This window comes from Falco biarmicus, chromosome 12 (assembly GCF_023638135.1).
Source record: "Falco biarmicus isolate bFalBia1 chromosome 12, bFalBia1.pri, whole genome shotgun sequence".
Taxonomy (NCBI): domain Eukaryota; kingdom Metazoa; phylum Chordata; class Aves; order Falconiformes; family Falconidae; genus Falco; species Falco biarmicus.
The window spans coordinates 24,453,009-24,475,972 of record NC_079299.1 but is presented as its reverse complement, the minus strand read 5'-3'; the positions used below and the strand labels follow the sequence as shown (position 1 = coordinate 24,475,972).

General features: G+C 40.2%; 1 protein-coding gene across 7 annotated transcripts in view; it reads left to right on the top strand.

Annotated features, from left to right (window-relative positions):
* Positions 1 to 1,748: 1,748 nt before the first annotated feature.
* SPAST (spastin) overlaps positions 1,749 to 22,964 on the top strand; it is a 39,566-nt gene continuing 18,350 nt past the window's right edge. The window contains exons 1-7 of one of the 7 annotated variants that reach the window (XM_056357510.1): positions 1,749 to 2,355; positions 6,345 to 6,431; positions 7,752 to 7,835; positions 13,392 to 13,487; positions 20,175 to 20,362; positions 21,372 to 21,505; positions 21,828 to 21,921. In XM_056357510.1, coding sequence (XP_056213485.1) covers positions 1,953 to 2,355; positions 6,345 to 6,431; positions 7,752 to 7,835; positions 13,392 to 13,487; positions 20,175 to 20,362; positions 21,372 to 21,505; positions 21,828 to 21,921 — 1,086 coding nt within the window. In that variant the 5' untranslated portion in view covers positions 1,749 to 1,952. The remainder of the gene's footprint in view (positions 2,356 to 6,344; positions 6,432 to 7,751; positions 7,836 to 13,391; positions 13,488 to 20,174; positions 20,363 to 21,371; positions 21,506 to 21,827; positions 21,922 to 22,964) is intronic. The other 6 variants (XM_056357516.1, XM_056357511.1, XM_056357514.1 and 3 more) reach the window with 6 other exon arrangements.

Here is a 22,964-nt window from a genome sequence, read left to right as displayed (position 1 = left end):
TATTTTATTGCCATGATATAGTCACATGACTTACAAAGGTGTCATTCTAAATTTTTAAAAAAGTAAAAATAACTGAATAGATTGAGGAGTCAGGACTGTTTGAGATTCAATGTCTTCCTGTTGTCATTCAATCTATCCCTTAATTTATTAATAAACTTATTCCTTCACTAGTTTTTCTACTATTTTGCTCAGGAATGGGATGACACTTCAGACAGCAGATGGATAATAGAAACTGTAGACTGGTAATCTTCTGTCATGTGGCACATTGAACTTAATGTTTTTGAATGCTACGTAGTATTAACACTGCATGACATTTCTGGAATTTATTTGATATTCCAAAATGTATTATATTTTTATATCAGGAAACAAAGAGGGTGGAGTATTGTTGGTTGGTTGTTTTTTTTAAAGGACAGTTTGGTATCTTGGAAAAAAACAGATTCTGAACCTTTTTTCAGTCAGGAGTGCACTGGAAAATATTTCATTATATTTTCACAATAGAAGTACATCATCCTTCTTATAAGATGCAGAAGAAGAATGAACCTTGCTGCATTTTGTTTTGGCAATGATAGGTTTACTGTCTCTGTCTCATAACGGTTCTAGGTCATGAATAGTTACTTTAGGTCATATGTTTACATGTTATTTTATATGTTAATAAAAATCTATTTTATACAGTAAGAAAAGTAATACTCAGGTCTGATGTTAAAAAACCCACACTCTCCTCGGTCACATAAGAAAAAAAATACACATTACTGGGGAAACCTCATGTACTAAAGTTGCATAAGCAAATAAAAAAAAACCCCAGCAGTCTTATTTAGGAAAAGACAATATAACATCGGGGACAGTAGTGATTTCAGTTTGGCATATCCTTTTAATTAAACACACAATTTCTTGCTGAAAGCTAGGGAAGCTAGCTGGTGCACTGAATTATTTCATAGTGTTATTAGGCTACTGTATGCAGGCCTGGGGTGGAGGAGAGGGATGATCTGCCATAACGTCACATCAGCAGCTCTCAATTTTATTTGTAGAGCAGTGAGCGTGTGACAAAGCAAGACAACCAAAACCCCAACAAACTTAACAACCTAAAAGAGAAGCATGGGGAACGAGTTTGCTGTAGCCTTGAACGTAGCCACAGCAAAACCAGGGGCAGGTGGTGGGAACGGAGATGTGCGGGGTGCCCACCCTTGTTTGCTAGACCAAATGTATCAAAGTGTTTTAAGATTTTGAAATAACCAAAGGAGTAAGGAGTTGGAGGATCTGTCTCATTAGGGAAGATGCAAGTAAGTAAATATATAAATAAATGCTTTAATCAACAAACAATTGATAACGGTGGGTGGGCCAACCGGGTATTCATATTTGTAATGTTGGTAGAAAAATTTAGTTCAGATTTTTTTTACCCCGAACGATGTACCCATCACGTGTGCTGGGTTACGTGAGTCCCCTCCGTGTGCGGAGCCAGCCTGTCACGGCGGCTGCGGAACGGCGGGGCGGCGGCGGGAGCGGCCGGGACCCCCGGGGCTGACCGCAGGCGGGGGACCCGCAGCGTTACGCCTGCGGGGTGTCTCACAACGCCGGTCGCGATAGTTAATGTTGTGAGATTATGCATCGCCTTTCCGCTCGGTGTGCGGACGCCTAACGGTCTCGGCTAGGGCCGGAGCAGGCTGCTGCCGGAAAGCAGGCCGGGTGGCGTGGGCGCGTTCCGCCCGGGAGCCGCCCCGCGCCGCGGCTCCCGCCGCCGCCCCGCCCGCCCCGCCCGGCACGCCGGGAGCTGTAGGCGCCCGGCGGCGCCGTCCCCGCCTCCTATTGTGACCGTCGCCGCGGCGCCCGGCAGCAGCGGCGTCGCCGGGGCCCTGCGCGCTCCGCCCCCCGGCGCCCAGCGAAAGGGGCGTCGCCGCGGCCTCCGCCATGGCCGGTTGTTGTCAGTCGCTGGCAGCGGGTTATGGCGACGGCGGTGAATGAATTCTCCGGGCGGCAGAGGGAAAAAGAAGGGCTCAGCCGGCTCCAGCTCTGCGCCTCCGGCCGCCGGGGCCTCACCCTCCTCGCCGCCCGGGCCGGCCCCCCCCGTGCCGCCGGCGGGGGCGGCGGCGGCGTCCCCCCACAAGCGGAACCTCTATTACTTCTCGTACCCGCTCTTCGCCGCCTTCGCCCTGCTTCGCTTCGTGGCCTTCCAGCTCGGGCTGCTCTTCGCCTGGCTCTGCGAGCGCCTCTCCCGCGGCGCCCTCATGGCCGCCAAGGGCAGCAGGGCCGGGGCCAGCGACGCGCCCGAGCCCGGCGGGGCCCCCGAGATGGTGCGGGCCTGTCACAAGCGGGCCTTCGAGTGCATCTCCATGGCGCTGCGCATCGACGAGGACGAGAGAGGTAGGGGAGCGCCCCGGGCCGCGGGGAGCCGGGCCGGGCGCTGCCGGGCGGGCGGGCAGGGCCTTCTGGCCGTGTGCCGGCGCTGCCGCTCTGAGGTAAAACCAACCGAAACCCGCTTGTGTGGGAGCCGGGGGTCGCGAAGGAGCCGGAGGGGAGCTGCGTGCCGTGCCGGTGCCCCGCTCCCCACCGCCCCGGCCTCCCCCCCGCCGCCCGGCAGGCCCGGGCCCGCGCTGAACGGCGCGGCTCGCCGAGTGCCCGCGCAGCGCGGCGGTCGGGCTCGCTGTGACAGGTGCTGGGTGCGAGGTCGGGGGTGAGGCCATTAACAGTCGGGCAGGGCGACCGTGACCAGCCGCACAACAAAAGCGCCGGGGACAATAACAAGGGCGCACCCCGGGAGTGCTGCCCTGGCGGACGGTGGCGGTGTTGGAGCGGCTCTCGGGAAACTCGGCCCCAGACTGCCCCTGTGGAGTCGGCTGGCTTCGAAGGAAAGAAATATTTCGTCGTGTTTTGGCAGGTTTTAAAAATTATGTTTCTTAAGCTGTTGGACATGCTTACTCTTAAAAAACCCTACCCCTGTGTGACCAGAAGACCTTAAGGAGGACGTCAAGGGTTTGATTAAATAAAACACAGGAATGAGGAATTCTTATTTTTTTTCCAAGGGGATGGAAGAACCCCACAGTTGCTAATGCATTTGATTTAGCCATTTATTCTAAATGTAGCAGCAGAACTCTCGGTACCCAAAAGGTAGTCCTTAGGGGCATGCTCTGTTGGGTTTTAAAATTCGCTGGAAACATTAGAATACCTTATTATACCCTTTCAGTTGACCTTTAGTGAAACAGCTGTCCTAGAGGAGGTGGTTGAAAGGGTAGAAATAGGCCTTCCATAGAAGCCACACGCTGAGAGCACCATAAAAGCCAGGGATGTGTCTTGCTTTGCACTGACAGTTTGGGAGCGGCAGCGGTGAGCTGTGGGAGGGGAGAACTCCCCGTGCGCGGCGAGCTTAGTTCCAGCAGGTGTGCAGTGTGAGAGCACTGAGGGTCACAGGAGCCAACCATGAAAGAAGGTGAGGTAGCTTCAAACTTCAGCGTCGTCAATGATTCCTCTGTGAAGAGCAGCAGTCTTGAATTATCGGGTGCCTGTTTCACTGCTGTGGCTTACAGCTGTTGGTGGTTTGAAGGGTAAACCTTCAAATACCGATTTTAATCGTGGGCTTGCTTTGTAGATCCTTTTAGAGTTGTCATATATTAATTAACTAAGCAGGCCATACATTTAGTAAGAAGTTCTTTAACACAAACAATTGCAAAGCTGTTACGACCCTGCAACTGCAATATTAATTTCACTGAGAAAGGACTGACGTTGCTTTAGTACGTAGATTTGTTAGTTTATCTGTTTTCGGTGGAATACATACATACCTTTGAATTTATCTGATCTGTAAACAAGCTGTATTTTTTTAATAGCTTCCAACAGAAAACAGTATGTTAGCATAGTGCGCAAAATGGTTGGGATTTCTGGATTGCCCAATATCCTATTAATTATGTGGTGTGTTTGCTGTTTTGGAAGCTGTGCACACTTCAGTAGTTCTAATAGCACTGCTGGTAACTTTTATGCTTCTGAATTACTGGGGAAATTAATATTTTTGGTTTGGTATTTGCAAAATCAAGCTTGAAATCTTTTCCTGGAACTGAGAAGGCACATTTGGTGGGTTGACCCCAGCCAGCAGCTAAGCACCCACACAGCTGCTTGTTTACTCCCCTCAGTGGGACAGGGGAGAGAAAAGAGAAAAAATGAGAAAACTTGTGGTTCAGCATAAAAACACATTAAGAAGTGAAGGAGAGGGGGTGTGGAGGTGTGGAAACAAGTGATGTAAAGGCCATTGTTTCCCAATGCCCAGCCAGTTCCTGAGCAATGGGTGCCTTGGAAGACAGCCCCCATCCAGTTGTTCCCCTACCCAGGTTTTTATTGCTGAGCATTATGTTAGAAGATACAGAATACCCCTTTGGCCAGTCTGGGTTGGGCATCCTGCCAGTGCCCTCTCAACTTCGTGTGCACCCCCATCCCACTCACTGGGGATCTAGAGTGGGGAAAAAGAAAAACACTGAGATTGTGCTATTCAGCAACAGCCAAAACATTGGTGTGTTATCAACACTGGTTTAGTCGCAGATCCAAGACACTGCACCATAGTGGCTGTTAAGAAGAAAATTATTCCCATTCCAGCCACGTGCAAGGAATGTGACATTTGTTGTATTTTTAATGCCTTAGTCACTGAGAACTAGTAAACCATTTTGTGTGGATTCAGAGCGCTACCTTTGCAAACAGCTCGGTGTGGTATATTGCTTTTAAAACTTCTCGAGTTAGAAGTTGGAGGTGAGATTTTAGTGGTGACCTTGGCATGTTTCTGACTGCTTTTCAGAATACCAGAGGTAGCTGGAATAATCTGTTTTGGTTTCTAATAGCCATAATTAACATTAGATTTACACTGCAGTTGAACCTGTTTCTATAGGTGATGGGGAGAAGCTTAAAGAAAAAAAGGCTACAGAGAGAATCAAAGTCACTCAGCTTCAGCATTGTAATTTATCTGGCTTTGTCCTTAACAGCCAGGCAGAGGCTGGCAGAGAAAGGGTAGTAGTAAAATGATTCCCAAGGTGTGTGATGTACATGACTGCAGCAAGGCACTACTCCTGCGTTATGTTGTCACAAAAAAGAGCAAAGCATGGAATTACCTGCACAGGGTAACATGCTAAATGTTATTAAAAGATTTTGCATCTGGAGCAGAGCAAGAGAAAGCCCTTAAGAGGATTCTAGAAATGTAGTGAAATATTTTTACTGGCACTAAAATTTGTTAAAAAATAGGTTTGGGACTGAAGTTACCGAAAGATTGGAGTGCTGAAGTGACACAGTCGCTGCTAACTGGCACTTAGGAATAGTTTTGTGAAACGTTACCTCTTCTGTAAGTAGCATAATGGTATCTAAAGGTTTCATTTGGAGGTGTGTTTTCTAGCACTAGCAGTGTGTTAATGCTAATCACGTTTAAATTGTAATACCTGATGTGCTGTATTCCTGTGTGGAAAGGCATACCTAGAGCACTACCTTGCAAAAGTATGTTTCCATATGCAGGCAAGTATTTTTTTAATGCAAAGTATTTATGGAAGGGGAGCAATATGAAGTAGATACTCCTATCTCTTTGATGGGTTATTTGCTGTCACAGTGTCAGATAATATAGGTTAGGCATAGGCATATTCACAGTTTTATTTGCTGTAATATCTATTTAGGACATTGTTGGTACAGAGGTGTACTCTAATTCTGCATATATTGTACATCACGTGAAAGTTGAGACACACCTGCAATACGAAAGTTTTATGATAAGATGAGCAAAGAAATGCCCCCATGACAAATGAGCTGCTCTGTGCAAAAGGTAACCAGACGAAAAGTGTCTCGTCTCACTCATGTAGTATCTTAGACTCATTGCATTGCTTCTTGAGTTTCTTTGGTGTTACTTTAGCTTTGGCTGTCATATGAAGATATGAGAGACACCTCTCAATTTGATGTTCCAGAAATAAAACCTGTTAATTTCTGATAATTTCACCTTTTCTGTTGTGAATGAATATATGTAGGCTAGCTTTTTAACCTATATTTTGGTGTTTGGTTTTTTTTGGGGGGTGGGGTGGGGTTGTTTTTTGGTTTTGGTTTTTTTTGGGTTTTTTTTGTGGTTTTTTTTTTTAGGGGACCACTCTCTCTAAGGCAGATGGAGAAATATTCCTAATACAGGCAAAAGTGATTTGAGGCTGGTGTAGTACCTATTTTTAATAGAAAAGCTTATTTGAAACTAAGTAGATGGAAAGTTGACAGTGTCCCTTTAAGTGTTTCTTTAAATTGTAGGATTTGGTTCAGATATCTCTTCCTTCCTCTTACTTGTTTTACCTAGCATTATATGGAACCATTCCTAAGCTTTAATTCATAACAGAAAATAATGGGTTCACTTCCTTTTTAAGCAGGACAAAAGGAACAAGCTGTTGAATGGTATAAGAAAGGAATTGAAGAACTGGAAAAAGGAATAGATGTCTTAGTAATTGGTCAAGGTAAGCCAGTTTTGAGTTTTGTGGAAAAGATTTTCGTTTATGGCTTCTTCAAAGTGAGGAATCAATATTTTTAAGTATGGTAGGTGCTAGGAGCGGTCTGCTGTATGAATTAATTCATAAGTGTTTCTGATTCCTGTTTTAGCTGTAGGTGAACACCGTCCATTTCTCTGTTCTACCATAATGTTTTGGTCTGTAACACATGCAAATCTTGCTTCAAATATTTTCAGACAATCCAAAATCATAAGCAGTTCATGTAAATTCTCAAGCAAAAACACTTGATTTCTTATTGAACGGGAATGCCAAAATATTGAGTTCTGATTTGATTTGCCAAAGTTGGCAGTTTGTGTTCTCACTTATGCAGAGTTTTATATTCCCTTCAGTGTAACTAAAAAAGAAACACCCCAATTTGGAATGGTCTAGCATTGTGTTTCTGAATAGCTTATGCCAAAATAGCTGAATGTTTTTAACAAAGGAAGAAAGCCATCTGTGTATATGGAAATGTTTTTAAGCTGTAGTGTAGAAGCAGGTATGTACCATAGAGAAATAGGTGTAACGAAGGACTTGTTAAGAATTTCTGCCCTCAAAATAATAAAACAATTATTTTGTATATATTATATAAATATATTTTTAATATAAAATAAAATAAACTTCCCAAAACCCCCAAACTTGTAACTGCTTTTGCAGACTGCAGTTTTGTTCCTCAACTATGTTTAGAAATGTTTGTGAACAGTATGTGGTGATGTGTTACTTATGCAGCAGTGCCAGTGGCATTTGATACAACCTGTCTAAATTGCAGTTAAAAAAAAAAAAGCTTGACTTGAACAGACATATTTTATTTTTATTTTTTTTTTAGGAAATTGTGATATTAATGTCTATAATTCTGTGTGTTTTGAAATGTAAAGGGACACAGTCAACTGAATTTAAAGATGTTAATTTTGCCAAAGTGAATTACTTCAAATTGTACTTGCCTCTCAGTCACTTTTCAAGCTTTTTAAAAATCTTTCTTTATTTGACTTCTGTTTAAAAAAAATGCAGTGACAAAGAACATCTCTTAGGTCAGCATGAAGTGTTAGAGAATATGCAAAGCAATGCTTGGGTTGCCGCCACTCTGTGAGCAATATTGTAAAGCAGATCGTGTCAACTAACTACATTCTTGCTTAAATGGAAGGCTTTTAGGATTTTTCATTAGTTTTGCAATGAAGTTCCTTAGTGCAAGGGGTAGATAAGGGGTGGGAGGAAGAGGAGGGAAGGCTGGGTGTCGGTATTTTAGCACTTAAAAATTTGCCAAATTGTGTTTTAACATCGATTTTTCTTTGTAAGGTGATCAGTGTGAACGGGCTCGACGTCTGCAATCTAAAATGAGGACAAATTTGGCAATGGCCAAGGATCGCTTGCAGCTTTTAGGTACCAGTTACAATTCATGACTTTGGAAAGTTTGTCATTATTTGCACAACGTTATGTAACGCATTCTTCTAAAATACTACTTTATTAAAGTGAAGGAGTTGTTATCTGTGCAGCGTCTCTTAAGTTTGGGTTTTAGCTGAGAGTAAGCAGTAACAGTTTTCAATGCTGCTGATGGATTTTGAAATTGGAATCTCACTTCCCTATACCTTAGAAGTAGGATTAAAAGTGACTGAGAATCTTCTATGTTATAGCACGCTTGACTCATAAACAGAGGAAGTCCTGACTAACTTTTGTTGGAATTAGTTTAGAATTTCTGTGCTAGAACAGCAGTAAAACTTACTGTTGCTGATCATGAGTGCTAAGTGTGCCTTCTGTAACTGTAACTGCTTCATGTTCTGTTAATTCTGCTGTCACTTATATAACAATTTTCTTGATTAGTGGTATGTGCTGTAATAATAATTTTTTAGCATTATGTAGACCGTAAGGTCAAATCCTCGTTCTTGTAGTTTTTATCTAGTAATGTTCTATTTTAAGACTAGCAGGTAAGATGACTTCTTCTCAGAAGCATAGTGTTTTATAGTTTTAGCTTTATCAAAACTAAGTGTCATAGATAAGCTCTTAACGGACAGAATAGAACAGGCAGGATTGGAAGTGGCATCTTGCTGTGCGTGATAAACGGAGATTGCACCCATCAAGCAGCAAACCCACAGCTTTGTGTAGGGCATCCTCTAAACTGAGAATTTTGGAAACTCTTTCAGTTCAGGCAATAAAATTAAAGATTTTGTTTTGTTTAAATTGCTTTTTAAGGGAGAACTAACAAAGGTACTTGAGTTTAACTTGAATTTCTGCATCTTGCATGGTCTTGTTTTGATTCTACTAACTGCCTCTCCTAGAAGTGTATAGAGCAGACAGGAAAACTCATGTTCTTTTCTTCTCCTATGCTTCATGATTCTGTGGTCCTAACTGGTGATTGATGGAGAAGTTGTGACAACCACAAGAAAGTGAACCCTTTCCCCCCCACCCCACCCCATCCCCGTCCCTTTGAGTGTCCTTTGTTCTTTTGGGAGGAGGAAAAAGAAAAAAAGTGAAGGGAACGTGGGGTGCAAGAGGCTTTCTGCTTCTGTACTTTATTATGAGTGTTGGTGGAACCTTAGTGTAGCAGAAAAGGTATCTTCTACTCATTAGGGTTAAAGGCTGGCTTGTAGAGGTTATGTAAACTGAGGAACAAAAGTGTGAAAGTGAATACCTGCTGACAGTCTTTGGTAAGGTATGGCTTGTTGCTGACATCCTAACTGCAAGTAACTAGGGTTTCTTTAAAAAAATTGCTGGTTTTTGAACCTTGAAATAGCAATGCCTGTGTTTTGTGGGTAGTGCTTCGTACTTGCTTGTGTTAGTATAGCAACCCTTGCAACATTGATAAGTTGCTTGCTTTCTGTGCTCTGATTGTAAAGATAAAAAGGGTAGACATCACAGGAAACCTGACTTGAAGTCAAGCTGGTACGTTCATCTCTACTAGCAGAATGTGCAGTCACATGCTATTTGCATGCTTCGTTCAGAGTGCACACTGAAAGGTAAACAGAATAGCGTTTGTGTAAGTTGATGTCAAATATGGTTTTATTTTTACTTTGAAATTATCAGAAGTTTAGTATGTTGTTTTACATAGGTTCTTGTTCAGTTTGTGCTAAGGATCTGCCTCAAACAATGGACTGAAAGCAAAATATGGGTAGAAAGGAGCAAGTGAAGTCATCTGCCCTTTAGGAAGGAAAAAGATGTTGTTTGGAGAGGTGACTCCAATGGATTTAAATCCCTGCAAGCCTGATCATTATGGATCTATTTGAGTAATATTTGTTATACCGTCTAACTAACTTTCAGATATTGGCAGCATCTGTGTTAAATACTTTGTTTCCTTTTACATGGATTTTGTGGAAATTTAAGGTAATCTAGAGTTGAATTGCATGTGCAATTCTAAAGGTAGCTTTTACCTTGTTACCTAGAGTAACAGATACTTGTAAGTTTTTTAAGTGGCGTAGGGATGCTTTTGTAGTTGAACTCTTGAAGCTTTTAAGGTTCAATAAAGTGATTTTTTTCCTATGAATCCAACTCTTAAGATCAAAGAGTAAGTGTTTTCCTGTAGCCCTGTGGAATTTCTCCATTTTTTGAGGGAGAATAGGCAAGTCCTTTATTGCATCAGCTGGCAGAATAAGACAGACTTAAAGTAGACAATAATATAAAATATTTCATCCTGCTTCCTAGTAAGAGACATGATTGCAAACTGCCTAACTGAAATGCCATTCTCTCAAGCAAGTTACATTGGTAATACATGGAAAGTGAAAATTAAGTCATATGGATTATAACTGTCCCTTAATAGTGCTCAGTGCTTTTATTTTTTTTTTTGGAGTGTGTTGGATCATCAATGTAAATTCAGTCGCGTGATGCCACTGATGGGGGTGTGGTGTCTGATTGCATGCGTGTATTATTACCATGTGTCATCACACCACTGGTGCCTTTTATTGTTCGATCAAGAGGATGTAGGTGCTTACTGTGGATGATGGCTTTAATATTTTGAGCCCTGTTTTCATCCTGAGTCTAAATTACTGTGCCCTACTCTGTTTAAAGACATACTGTGACACAGCCTGAAAGCTGAAGTTACTCCAGGTATGTTTCAGAGCACCTCAAGGTGATTCTGTCACTTGTCAGTCCAGTGACAATACTGAGTTATGCTTCCAAGTTCTGCCATTTGAATTGGTGGTGGCCCCTGTTTTTTGTGGTCTAGGGTGTGTTAGCTGTGCAGTTATTTAAGATGAGTGGATAAATCTTGCTCTGATGGTCTTCACAGACCTGATCTCTCCTGGATCACCCATGTCAGAATCATTATATTTGATGTATTTGGAATCACAGGAGGATATTTGTTTTCTACAATACCTCAGCAGTTTGCTGTTTACAGTGAAGTGCAACACTATTCAATTCTAACACTATACACATGTTGTACCAATCTGTGTTCCCCCATTTCAGAGAACCTTTCTGTAGGGGGACAGATTCCTAAGATCAGCACAAGTGCCCTCGTTGCTTTGGTTGAAGGATGCACATGGCACATGTTTCAAATACCTTTCATCAGTATCCTCTTCAGCAATAATTCTGCCTGAGTATAGATACAGACTTCAGTGGACATCTTTTGAGATTCTTCCACTTTCTTGGAGGTGTGGTGGTGGTTTTGCTTCAGGCTCATGTTATGGGGTAACTTTTTTTTTTTAATTAGAAATCAGTCACATTGAACTCAAGGTCTAGAGTTGCCTAAATAAGAAAATGGCTGCAATGGCGTTTATTTGGTAGGTTTATGTCAACTAAGTATCATCAAGGACAAATAATGAATGGGATTCTGTAAACACTTTGAAATTTTTTTTCCCAGTGTCCCTGGAGAAATAGAGAGAAAGCATTAAAATAAAGGTGATAGTGTCCTGTTAATTCCCTGGAACAATATTTAATAGCTCAATTTATTTTCATTATTCCAGTGGGTTCTACAGCTACACTGTCTCTCAAGTGGTATATTTGCTTTATGTAATTTTATGTGCAATATTAAAATTACATGTTAATGTGATGGGAAGATGGTGTGTGAATTGAAACAGGCCAACAGCTGGATTGCATCTTTTTAGTTGCAGTTTTGGAGTTCCTGAATATGTGGAACTAGCTAAGCCATTGATAACTGTGGTAAAACCCCAGTCTCAAACTCCAGTGTTGAAGCAAGTAACATCTCCTGAATTGCTGCCCAAGTCAATTGATTTAGTTATGGTTACTCACTAGAAGGGTTGGGGTTTTTTGTCAAGTTCAGAAATGTTCTCCAAAACTTGAGTATTTAATATCTTGTCAAGTCTATTAATACTTGTTTTGTTTCCTAAGCTTCTCTATGTACTTTCCATTCAGACTGCATGCGCTGGGCAAGGACTAGACGATTCCGCTGTCTCCTTCAGTAGTGCTGCGCCCACTGAAAGAGTACGCTCTGTGTGTGATCAGTCGTACTGAAAGGACTTTTCTTAGACTTCTTCAGAGGGAGGTTTCTTAGGGTAACTTCTTGCAAGTTACAAAGCTTGTGGGTGGTTGTAGGCTGTTGTGTCACTAACATTTGTTTTACCGTACCTGGCTCTTCAGTGCTTTCAGTTTAAAACAAAGTAAACCCTAGGTGCGCATCCTAATCTTGAACTTGAGCTTTTCATATTTGCCTGTAGCTACTAGGTTTTCACTCTAAACCAGGTCTTGTTCAGTTGGAAAGTTATTGAACCATCGCTTAAGCTACTGGGTCTAAAGATACCTTTCAGGGAAGCTAAATGGTGAGTGATCAGGAGCAGGCAGAAGGAGTGAAGCAGAAAGACTAGAAAAGGTCTGTAACAGTCAAAGAACCAGAAGCAAGGTAGTGTGTATGCGTATTGGTTGTACAGTCTGCACGCTCTGAATGGCAATTCTTCCTCCAGTCAAGGCAAATATTTATGCTCTTGGGTGTGCACATTTTCAGTAGAGTTCAGCTTTTTTTGCATGTGTGTTTTCATGCTGCCAGAGGACATCGCTCCTCTACTTGGCAATCTCTTTTCCTGCAGCTTCTTGGTATTGTTATCTCTTGGGGTGAGAGCAGAGGGAGAGGAGCAGGGCGGGTGTGACAGTGTATGCCTTTCATCCTTACAGAACATGTTTTCCTTTTTACAAAAAAAGGTGTGTGGGTGTGTGAAATAAAGATGGGAGAGGCTGTAAAGCGTCCCAAAAGACGTAGAGGTTTTTAATTGCAGTGGGAAAAGCAGGAGTAGTAGGTGAGCTGCAGAGAACAAATAGTCCTGAGACTTAATTCTTGTTTTGTGCCATTTGCAGCCTTGCACATCTCTGCCTTATGTTTTGGCTAATTTATCAGGACTACTTAAAGTTAATTTCTTTTTCCTTAATCTTTAACTTTATAAATCTTATATTCAGATGTTTCTGAAGTTAATCCTCTTAAAGAATACAGCTTGCATGACAATTTTATTAATTTCAAGGCACTTATATTTTTAAGTAGAGATTTTGAAAGGCATCATCATAATCTGTATATGGTGTTTTGCTTGAGCAGTTGAGGTTTCTCTAAAATGTTGACTGGCTGTTCCTACTTAAGTGAAACATCTAATGTGCAGGAAAGAAATGACTCCTTGCCAGTTGGTCAACAGTAATGCCTTGGGGAGGACTTTCAGAAATGGGTTATCAACATGAATATTTAGTTAATGAAGTTGAATTAATCCTTACCATTGCTTTTGGGAAGTAACTACAATCACCAGACTGGAAGGATTGTTGTGATTAACTCAGCCATAAATGGCTAGTTTTAAAGCTGTTTTCAGTCATGCTTATAATGACAGAATTTTCTTAGAAATTTGCTAAACATGTAGGATAGTTTAGAAATACTCCTTTTATCTTTAACCCTGTATCAAGTATAACAAAGCCAAACTTGACATTTGTGTGTTCAACATACATAAATTTTCTTGGTTCATTTTTGGGTTTTGTTTGTTTATTTTGTCCTTTTTCCTCCCTCCCCCTCTGTCTACTATGTAGAGAAGCTGCAGGCAGTTTTGCAAATTTCCAAGCCGCAAATGGAGGTCTATAATGACAGTACTAACCTGGCATGCCGCAATGGACATCTCCAGTCAGGTGGGTTTGGTTTTACCAGCGCCTATTGAGGGGATGTCTCTCAGTTTCTGGTGTATAACAGGGAAAAATATGCAATGCTACGTTCTGGCCCCACGAATTTTTAAAAAAGATGTTTTTATGTTTCTGTTTTTAAAGGCTTTATATAAAATATATTCCATCCTTTCTATGGCTTTGACAACACTGTTTTGTTTTGTAGCATTCAGTTCTCTCTTACAATGACTGTCCTAGAATCCAAAACTATTTACTAAGACAACATTTTATAAAATGTATTATGTTATATTCTTAAAGGATTTAAATTAAACCTGTTTTAGAAAGGGCTAAAGTCAATGTGGGCTGCGTAGGTTGTATATTGTGCCTACATAAGTAGTTCTTCCTTTATGATGGTTGTGAGAGTGAATGTGCATTTGCATTAAGCTGCTTTAAATTTCAGGGTTTTTTACTCTGAGGCAGTGATACACAATTAAAACAAGGTGGGGCAGGGTGGGGAGGGGGAACAACAGCTCTTGCTTTTTGTCAAAGAAAGTTATTTTTATCCTTTCCCAGAAGACTGCACCAGGGATACTAAAATAGCAGAAGTAAACTTGTTTGTCCATACACAAGAAATAAAGTTACTGTGAGGTTTGTGCGTTGTCTTTGGGGAATGTTTTAAGCCAGCAGTAAGCTATTGTCACAACTGTGATCTAACTGTAATTCATACGGTAAACTATAATGAGGTTAAATAAAATAGAGAGCTAACAAGCAATGGAATTCATAAAGCTTGTCTGCTGAGTCAAGAGTGGTGTTCAGTTTCCCAACTAAACTTGAAACGGTGCAAACCACATACTTTCCTTGCTTGTTTTCTTTAAGCTCCATTTCTGTTTCTGAAGTCATCTTGCTGTTTGGTTTTTTTCTTTCTAGTGTATGGGAAGTTAAAAGTGATGGAACTGTGTCATCATGTTAGGCGCCTTTACATTAATATATGTGTGGTATTCTTATTTTGTCAAAAAGATGTAGCTAAAATGGCTCTTCAGTATACATTCCTATGTAGATTGACCTTGAGAACTCTTTACCTTAAATGATCCAGTTTGACTCCTGTATTTTTACCTGGTTGGCTAGAGATTGAATGAGCAAATACATACATGTACACATGAAAGTTGATAACATGCTCCGTCTGATTTTCAATATGAACAGCTTTGTACCTTTTTCTCAACGTATCTCAGAACTGGATGCTGCAGGAGAAGGCTAGACTGAACTTCCACTCTTAAAACTGATAGTTTAATTACATTTGTTAGTAACAAAGCATAGAATATCCATTGGCATCCACTGGAGATGAGGAAACATTGTGCCAGTCCTGTGGCAGGTGTTCTTACTTACAAGAAGCTCCTGTAGCAGGAGGTGGTCATTAACACCACTTTTCCCAAGTCTACCACTAGTTAGTTTATGTAATTGGAGTCATACTCCTGGTGGTTTTTTAGATAACCACTGAACCACTCCTGCAAAACTGTGCAGTAAAGGTCAGTGAAACAACTGTAAAGGATTGTGGTCTTCTGGGGATGCTTTTTTCTGAGAGTCTTCCCACTTTCTGAAAAAGACTATAGGCTAACGGAGAAACTTTCATTTACCAGGCTCAGTGGGATCTGAGGAGAGACAGAAGAACTAAAGATAAAGAGCAGGTCATAAAGAGTTAGGTACCGGGCTTCTACTGGTTACTTTGAACAAAATTTCAAGAGGCTTGTTCCATTCCCATTTGTATTTACATTGCCACAAGTTATGAATCTAAAGTTTACTTTTGAAAGTCAGAGGCTTACCCAAAGTACTGAACTTCTTGCAGCTGTGAGGTCCCTGATAGTACCAGGGAAGTCAGCCTATTAACACGTGTCTGAGTGTCTAAATTGGCTGGTGCCTATGCTCCCATGCTTGCTCTCTCTCTTTTTTTCGGCGTGTGGGGGGAGGGAGCCTCGTTTGTAAGAGTGTGTTGGTGCTACACTTTTTTTCTTAAAAGTACTGTGTCAGTTTTGCTGCAATCTGCTGATGATCTTGCTGTTCTTCCTTTATACATGTTGTAATAAAGGTAGCATTTTCACGTGGACAGCTGCAATCATTTGAAAACACAAAGTGGATGACAAATTCTTATAAAGCTGTAGAAAATGAGCTTGCAGGCTACTGGGAATGAGGGGACTGCTGTTACTGAGAAAGTAGAGGAACTGAGCCACAGGGCTCTGGCATAAGCTGCCTGTTTTTTGTTGTTTTTTTAATCTGTGTAAAGTATTACCTGCACTGTTGCTTAATCGGGCTGGGCTTTTTAAAAGTCTAGGATTTTGTGAAGTGTGAAACATGGTCATTCATCATTTTAACATCAAGAAGGGGCTCTTTTGCCTGTTCTTTGGTCAAAAACTGCTTTACTTTCATTAAAGACCAAAGTCTTTACAGATGTTGTTGCTTCTTAATTCTGTCTGATACTCTATTCTCACAGCTATACTGCATGTTTTATATTTCCAAAGTGTGTGTTCCTTCTCTCAAGATACTGTTTGTGTCCGCCTTTCAGACCCATTTACTTGATTCTTGTACAAATGACTACCTGTCCTTGTCTTTCTCATTCATAGTTTGTTAACTTACCTGAATAACTAATGATGTTTTTCTTGAAAATTTATCTGATGGACTTATAATGAGGTTTTTATAAGAACTCATTCCAGCAGTATCACCTGCCCTTCAGTGGCAGAAGGCTGCAAGAATAACAACAAGTAGCCTTGACCCCCAAATTTATTTTGAAATACATATTTATTGTTTAATAGCCATCACTCTTGTCCTCATAGCAGTCTTAAATTAGATGTAAAACAATTTAGCTGGATTTTTTGGGGTGGGGGTTGGTTGGGTTTTTTTTCTTCAGACATGCATGTTCTCTTTTGCATCCTGGGTGGTTGTTTTTTGTTTTTAAACTACCTTAGGAAGGAGGTTATGCCAGTCTTGCCAAAGGCAGTGTTTGTGAGTTGTATGAACTTGTTTACTGGGCGTGCAGTACTGATAGTATTTGAGTAATTCTAGTGTACCATTTTACATTTAACGTGTAAATACCAGCATGATACACAATCAGCAAAAATATTTCTCTTTCCTACCACAACACTAGCACTGTGCAAGTAGCGAGCATTTTATCTCAGTTTTCATGTGGAAGGGTTTGCTGGCATGTCTTTAATAGTAGGCGTATATTGGCAATGTTTTTCAAGTTGCAAAAGATCTACTCTTAATATTGAAGTGTTTTAAAAAGCTTCCCAAGTAGAACAAGTAGCAGTACTCTTAACACCGTAATTTGGCAACAGTAGAACTTGGACTGACGTGGGTCTGTCAGCTCAGAAAGGAGAGCAACTGTATCCCTGACACTGGAATACTGGAAATACTGCTACTAATCTTCATGAAAACATTTTTTTATGCTTAAGAAGTGATGAAATGGTAGGAACTTGTTTACTAAGATGTCTTTATCTGATTTAGATGCACAAAAGAAAATATAATTTATTTGCTTTTTAGACATAAAAAGCATGTTGTTACCTGTATTAACTATATCAGCTACAGCTGCATGTTTCCCAGATTTTTTCTGTTTCTCCAGGTGTTTGGTATAGTCAGGCTTCTCTTAAAGTTGCTCAAACCTATCCTCACTTCATTTTATCTTTAAAAACAGTTAAATATAATAAATGCATTTTAACATTTGTCTCTGTTAAGGAGCCTGAAATTGGGCACCTATGTCTGCACCTTATCACAATTTAGCCAGTAGAAAACCTCAGACAAAGTTTTGCTACTTGCTTGTTTGTAATTTGTTTGTGTTGTGTATATATTTGGATGGCAGATTAAAATTGCAGGGATGCTTTCAGGACTGGATAGCTGTTATGTCTGTATGAACCAGTGACATTAGCTTGGAGCTTTAAAGTAAATTATTCTTTATGGACTATTCTGTCCAGTCAAGAATTAGAGAGTAAAATCAAAAAGATCAAGCCACTATTACTATCCTGTAAGTATATAGGAAGTAGACAATTGAATTGTTCAGTGTTTCATATACACTTGAAAAAATATATGGTCTCTTTTGTGATTAGAACTCGTTTTAGGCACTTCCTTACTGTTTTGTGCAGAACAGTGAAACATTTGGCGACAGGCTGCTGGAGATATTATAGAGCTTTTAAGGCCACTTGCAACATGTTTTCAGTCTTTCACCAGCTGACAAATACAAATGGTTAAGAAATGTGTTTTGGGAGTTTTGCATTAGTTACAGCAAAATATGCATCTTGCGTAATGAATAGTAGGGGCTATCAGTCTGAGAAGTGACATACATGTGCACTTAAACACTTCACACTTTAGAAATAGGTAAACTTTAGATAAACTGTAATTCTGAAAAGTTTGATCACATTTTTATTTGCTGTTTCGATGAAAATTTGTACATAAAATGGAAGTTTTCCCTCTGGAGTTGACACTGAACAACTGTGTACAAGAGTAGTTTATCTACTCTTTTTTCTGTGCTACCCATCGGGACTGACCACAGAACATAAGTAAACTTAGTGGTCTTGATTCCTGGAGGTACAGCTAGAGGAAATTGTTATTTATATTTAAACCTTTCTCTTCTCCCTTCCTCACCTTGTGTTTCCAGCTTCCTGAAATACTCCTTACCTGTGCAGTTTTATGATATTCAAAATTGCAATGTGTCTATATTGTTCTGAAGGGATGGGGGCAGTTCTGGAAAAGTGTGGTAACTGAGCAATGTGTTAGGGTGAAGGAGATGGCGAAAAACTACTTCAGCTTTTACTTTAGCAACTTACATGAAGCCTTCCCATGTTGACTTGAGGCCAGCTGTGCAAATAGGGCTGGAGGGGAAAAAAACCCAAACAAAACAGAGTGTCCCCTTTTGATTGAATTGGACCAGTCAAAGTGCTGAGTAGCTAGGTTTTTTAATAGGTTCATATACAGCTTTTTGAACTTGAAAGTTGCTAAGTATGCCTAATTTTGAAGAGGTTTTGACCTGGAAATTCCTATACAGGAATGACCAAGTAAGTTTAACCAGCTCTGAATCTGCGTGTGATTTAATCAGTAGCGGGTTTGGGTTTGTTTTGGTTTTTTTACAAGTCATGGCTTACAGGTAAATGTAGTTAACAGTGTTCAAGTCCCCTGTTTTTTCCATATTGATGCATCTGCATTGTTTATGATGACCCCTGCAGAGTTTCTGTAACTCATAAAAGGGGTAGATCTGTGACTGAAGAAAGGCTTTAGAGGCTTGTTAGCCAAGTAGTTCAATACATGGGTAACTGCAGGCTGTGTAAAGATTGACTACTGGTAGTATGCAAGACCTTTATGTTTAAAGAGGCTGAGAACATGGTAGTAATTAATTGATCCTTACATGATACTGTTTCACTGAAGTATTCTTATTTGAACTTTTTAGCACAACATTTAAAATTATGATGCTTTCTATTTACAGTATTTTTCACTGAACTGAATTAAAAATTCTTCATGGAGTCATTAACTTCCTTTGCTTCAGACTGACAAGTCAAATTGAGTTGCAGATTTTTAAAATCCTAGTGAAGGAACTTGTAGGTGAAATCCATCTTGAGCTTCCTACCTCTGATGCCATATTTCTCTCTATCTAATCAAAATGTTCCTTAATCCTTTTGAAAGGATATAAAATGAGGCAATATTTACAGTTTCCATTGCAGATGACAGTACTGCACTAGACAACTTCCAGTACTCTATTCCCACTACTAAAGGAAAAAAAAAAAAAGATATGCTGTACTCTAATCCTTAATGAGCCTAAGCAACCTGCCTGCTTGCTGTAGTGCCTTCTTACGTCCTAGTATCTGTTCTGATGCTTTACATGTGTCTATTTCTGTGCCCAGGAACCTTATTTTATGGTGTATCCCATAACAGAGAACGTAGAAATAAAGTGCTGTTTCACTTAGTACAATGATGGCCTTTTGTAGTTTAATCACTTGTGGCCAATATGTTAAGTTTTACGTGTCACCTAATTAGAGACCTTTCTGCTCCATCATGGAGGTGAATTAAGAGTAAGTGTGAACAGAATGTCTGGTGGTGTTTGAATTCAGTGGTATAATGTAATATTTTAAGACTTAGCTTATGTTCCTATGCTTAAAATTGCTTCAGAGCTGTCTGTTCAGAATTTACTCACCCACCTTGAGGTTTCTGAAGTGAAGCAAAGTTGTAAGAAAAAGCTCCTGACAGTTGCTTGCAGGTGTAATAACTATTTTAATTTTCCCAAATTAAAGTGCCTTGGTGAAGTTTCTGTGTGGAAGGTACTAGGTAGTGTTAGCTGGCATCCAAAATAACTAGCCTGCTAACATCACTTCAGGAATGAATGCTCTGAATCTAATGGCTTGAAATTTGGGGATCATTAGAATGATTATTTTTAGGAGTTCTTGGGAAGGAAAATCTTCTGGCTTCAGGGATAGATGGTGTTCTTCCCTTGTTACATACAAGACTGAGCCATTTCCAGCTTTTCTAAGTGGCTAACTAGTGGTGTTTTTTTGAGTTCCTAAAAATTCAAAACCTAACTTCAGGAGAAAGCTCCAGTTAATATCCCCTTAAAAGTACTAAACCTCTTTAAAAACTTGTATTATTCTGCTATAATACTGTATTATGTGTCACCAATGCTATCCTCAAGTTGAATTGACAGTAGAAGTATGACTGCTGAAAATGTTCTCATGACATTGGTTTTCTTTATAGAAAGTGGAGCTGTTCCAAAAAAGAAGGATCCCTTAACACACACGAGTAATTCCCTTCCCCGTTCAAAAACTGTTGCAAAAAGTGGATCCACAGGCCTTTCAGGTCACCATAGAACTCCTAGCTACAGTGGGATATCGTCTTCTTCTGTGTCTAGACCAGCATCTAATCCTGCAGCTTCGACTCACAAGGTATGGTAAAGATAAATATACCAGTATACATGTGGAAAGTCAATGTAAAGTCCAAACCAAACTTTGGATTTACTGCCTTTATTGCAGTACTGTAGTAGCAGGAAGTTGTGGTGTTTTTTTTTTAAAAACCCACAACTCTAAACCCCTACATTTTTGGCTAAGCCTCATGAGCTAGGCTGCAGAGTGGAATTTAGGTATTGGGTGGCTGCATGGGCAAGTGGATTTAAAGTGTAATCACAGTATTGGATAATAGTTGTTTTGAACACTGCATGGGAAACTGAGGGAAGCTTATCTAGGAGAAAAATAAACGTTACTCCTAGTATGTAAAAGATGGAGAGAAGAACCCTCCTACTCCAGAACTATAGATATTTCTCCAGGCAAGTGCGTTCTATTCCAAAGCACGCATGCATGGATTGTATTACAACCACATCGAAAAGCAAGTTACGGTTGGATTGTGACTGAAAGACACTTACTAGTCTTGTACTAATAAGACAGAAGAATGCTGAATTTCTTATGACTGATCTCTTTCCTTTCCGTCCTGATCTCCCCACTGCTGCTCCTGCAGTAAAGTAAAAAGAAGAGCAGAATGGGCAGAACATAAATGTGACTAAATGTTGTTGCTGCTATAATATGAGGGCTTTTAGTGGCCTGTTAATGAAATAGGACAGCAGTAGAAATTCTTGCTTATAGGTATTGAGGATCTGAAAGTTTGTGATGCTCTATTTTTAGAGTATGCTAGAAAATACTGTTTTTAAATGTAATGAATTAGCTTTAAAGCAACAACAAAACAACAGCCCCACACCACTGGAGTCTTAAGATGTTCTGTCCGTGGTTGAATATGATAGTATGATGTATAGCAAAATACAGCGTCAGAATATCTGGTATTTGCTAACATACTAGGTTTTACTGGAGCAAATGAAGTACTGAAGTAATTTTGTTAACAGTATGTTTTAAAGGTATTATGTTGGTGGTTTTTTTTTTGTTTGGCTTTTTCCTCCCCTGTCTCCAGGCTGCTCCTAAAAACAGCAAAACAAATAAGCCTTCTACTCCTACCACTGCTCCTCGAAAAAAGAAAGACTTGAAGATATTTAGAAATGTGGACAGTAATCTTGCTAATCTTATCCTGAATGAAATTGTTGATAGGTAAGTCTGAAGAAAAGTAGGCTTTTCAATGCAGAAACCCAGTTTTTCCGGTCAGCATGGTCTTGGTCTACTTGGAATGAATTTAGTACTTCTAGTTTGTTGTGGGAGTTCTGGGGATTATTTTGGGTGGTTTTTCTCTGTTACTGTGGCAGAAAGATGAAAATTCAAATAAAAAATGTTTATCTTCTTAAATGCTTAGCAATAGAAGTTGTACATTTCCTCAGAAGGATTCTGTAGAAATAGTCAAATGCATTAAATTAGTCAGCTGCAGCTGAAAGAGTATCTCATTGTTAGACTAATTAGTATTCCATTTCTTTGTTAGTGGGCCAGCTGTCAAATTTGACGATATTGCAGGGCAGGAACTGGCTAAACAAGCTCTGCAAGAAATTGTTATCCTTCCTTCTCTTAGACCTGAGGTAAGCAAGCCGGTGTTGTTATCAGTCGGTGACAGAAGCAAAGAAAAGTATCGTGCTTCACACATGAAATGGCGATTCTTGAATCCTGTCTTTACTGGTTATTGATTGCTATTGATAGCTGTGTGGTGATAGCCATCTAGGAAAAGGAGAATGGAGAAGTTGTGTATCAAAATACTGCCATTAAATTACTAGTCTTCTAGTAATTAGTTATTAGTTAGTCAGTGTTGAAGAAAGTGACTGAGGCAAGAGCTCTAAAAAACCCCACAAACAGCCAAAACCAAACCAGGAAACTACAAACCCCTAAAAAATCAAACCAAAAACAGCCTGAAAATTTGTGAGGCTGGCTGTTCCAGATAGCTGTAGCTGTGTGTCCAGCCCTATGTAGACACATAAAGGATAAAGCCCAGAACTGGAAGAGTGAAACAAAGGAGACTTGTTTAGGTGAATTAAGTTATGACATGATCTGATTTGAAGAATATTAAATTGGCATTGTGATCATGTTGTCTGTGTGGATGTTGGTTAGACTTTCTGAATAGTCTATTCACGGCAGGACAGGATGCAAAGAAGTGTAGTGAACAAGCAAGTACTCTGAGTTGTGTAACATTTGAGGGCAGATTTCCTCGTTACTTGGCTGAGTGGAAACTGGTCATTTAGTCTTTTATTTTATTTATCATAGGTGGTGCCTCAAGTACTGTAACTGCCTAGATTCAGATCTGGTCTATATACTGCTGGAATTTTCTGAGCCATTTTGGAAAAAAATTAAACTGGTCATTTTCTAAAGCTGGACTTGCTGCAAGTTGCTGGACTCTTGCAGGAATTGCATGCAGTGATTTACTGCAGTGCTGATTGTTAAGCAAAATTGCTGTTTGTTTATTTGCTTGTGGGTCTCTTGTCCCATTGTTGGGTGACTAGAGTTGCTGTGTGGTCTTTCTCTTTCCTTTAATGCAGTTTCTGGTTTTGAAGCATTGCAGGGAAGAAACCCTAAACCTGCTATAACATCACAGGAATACTAGGCCTGAGGAAAACAAAGCTTTGGCATCAAA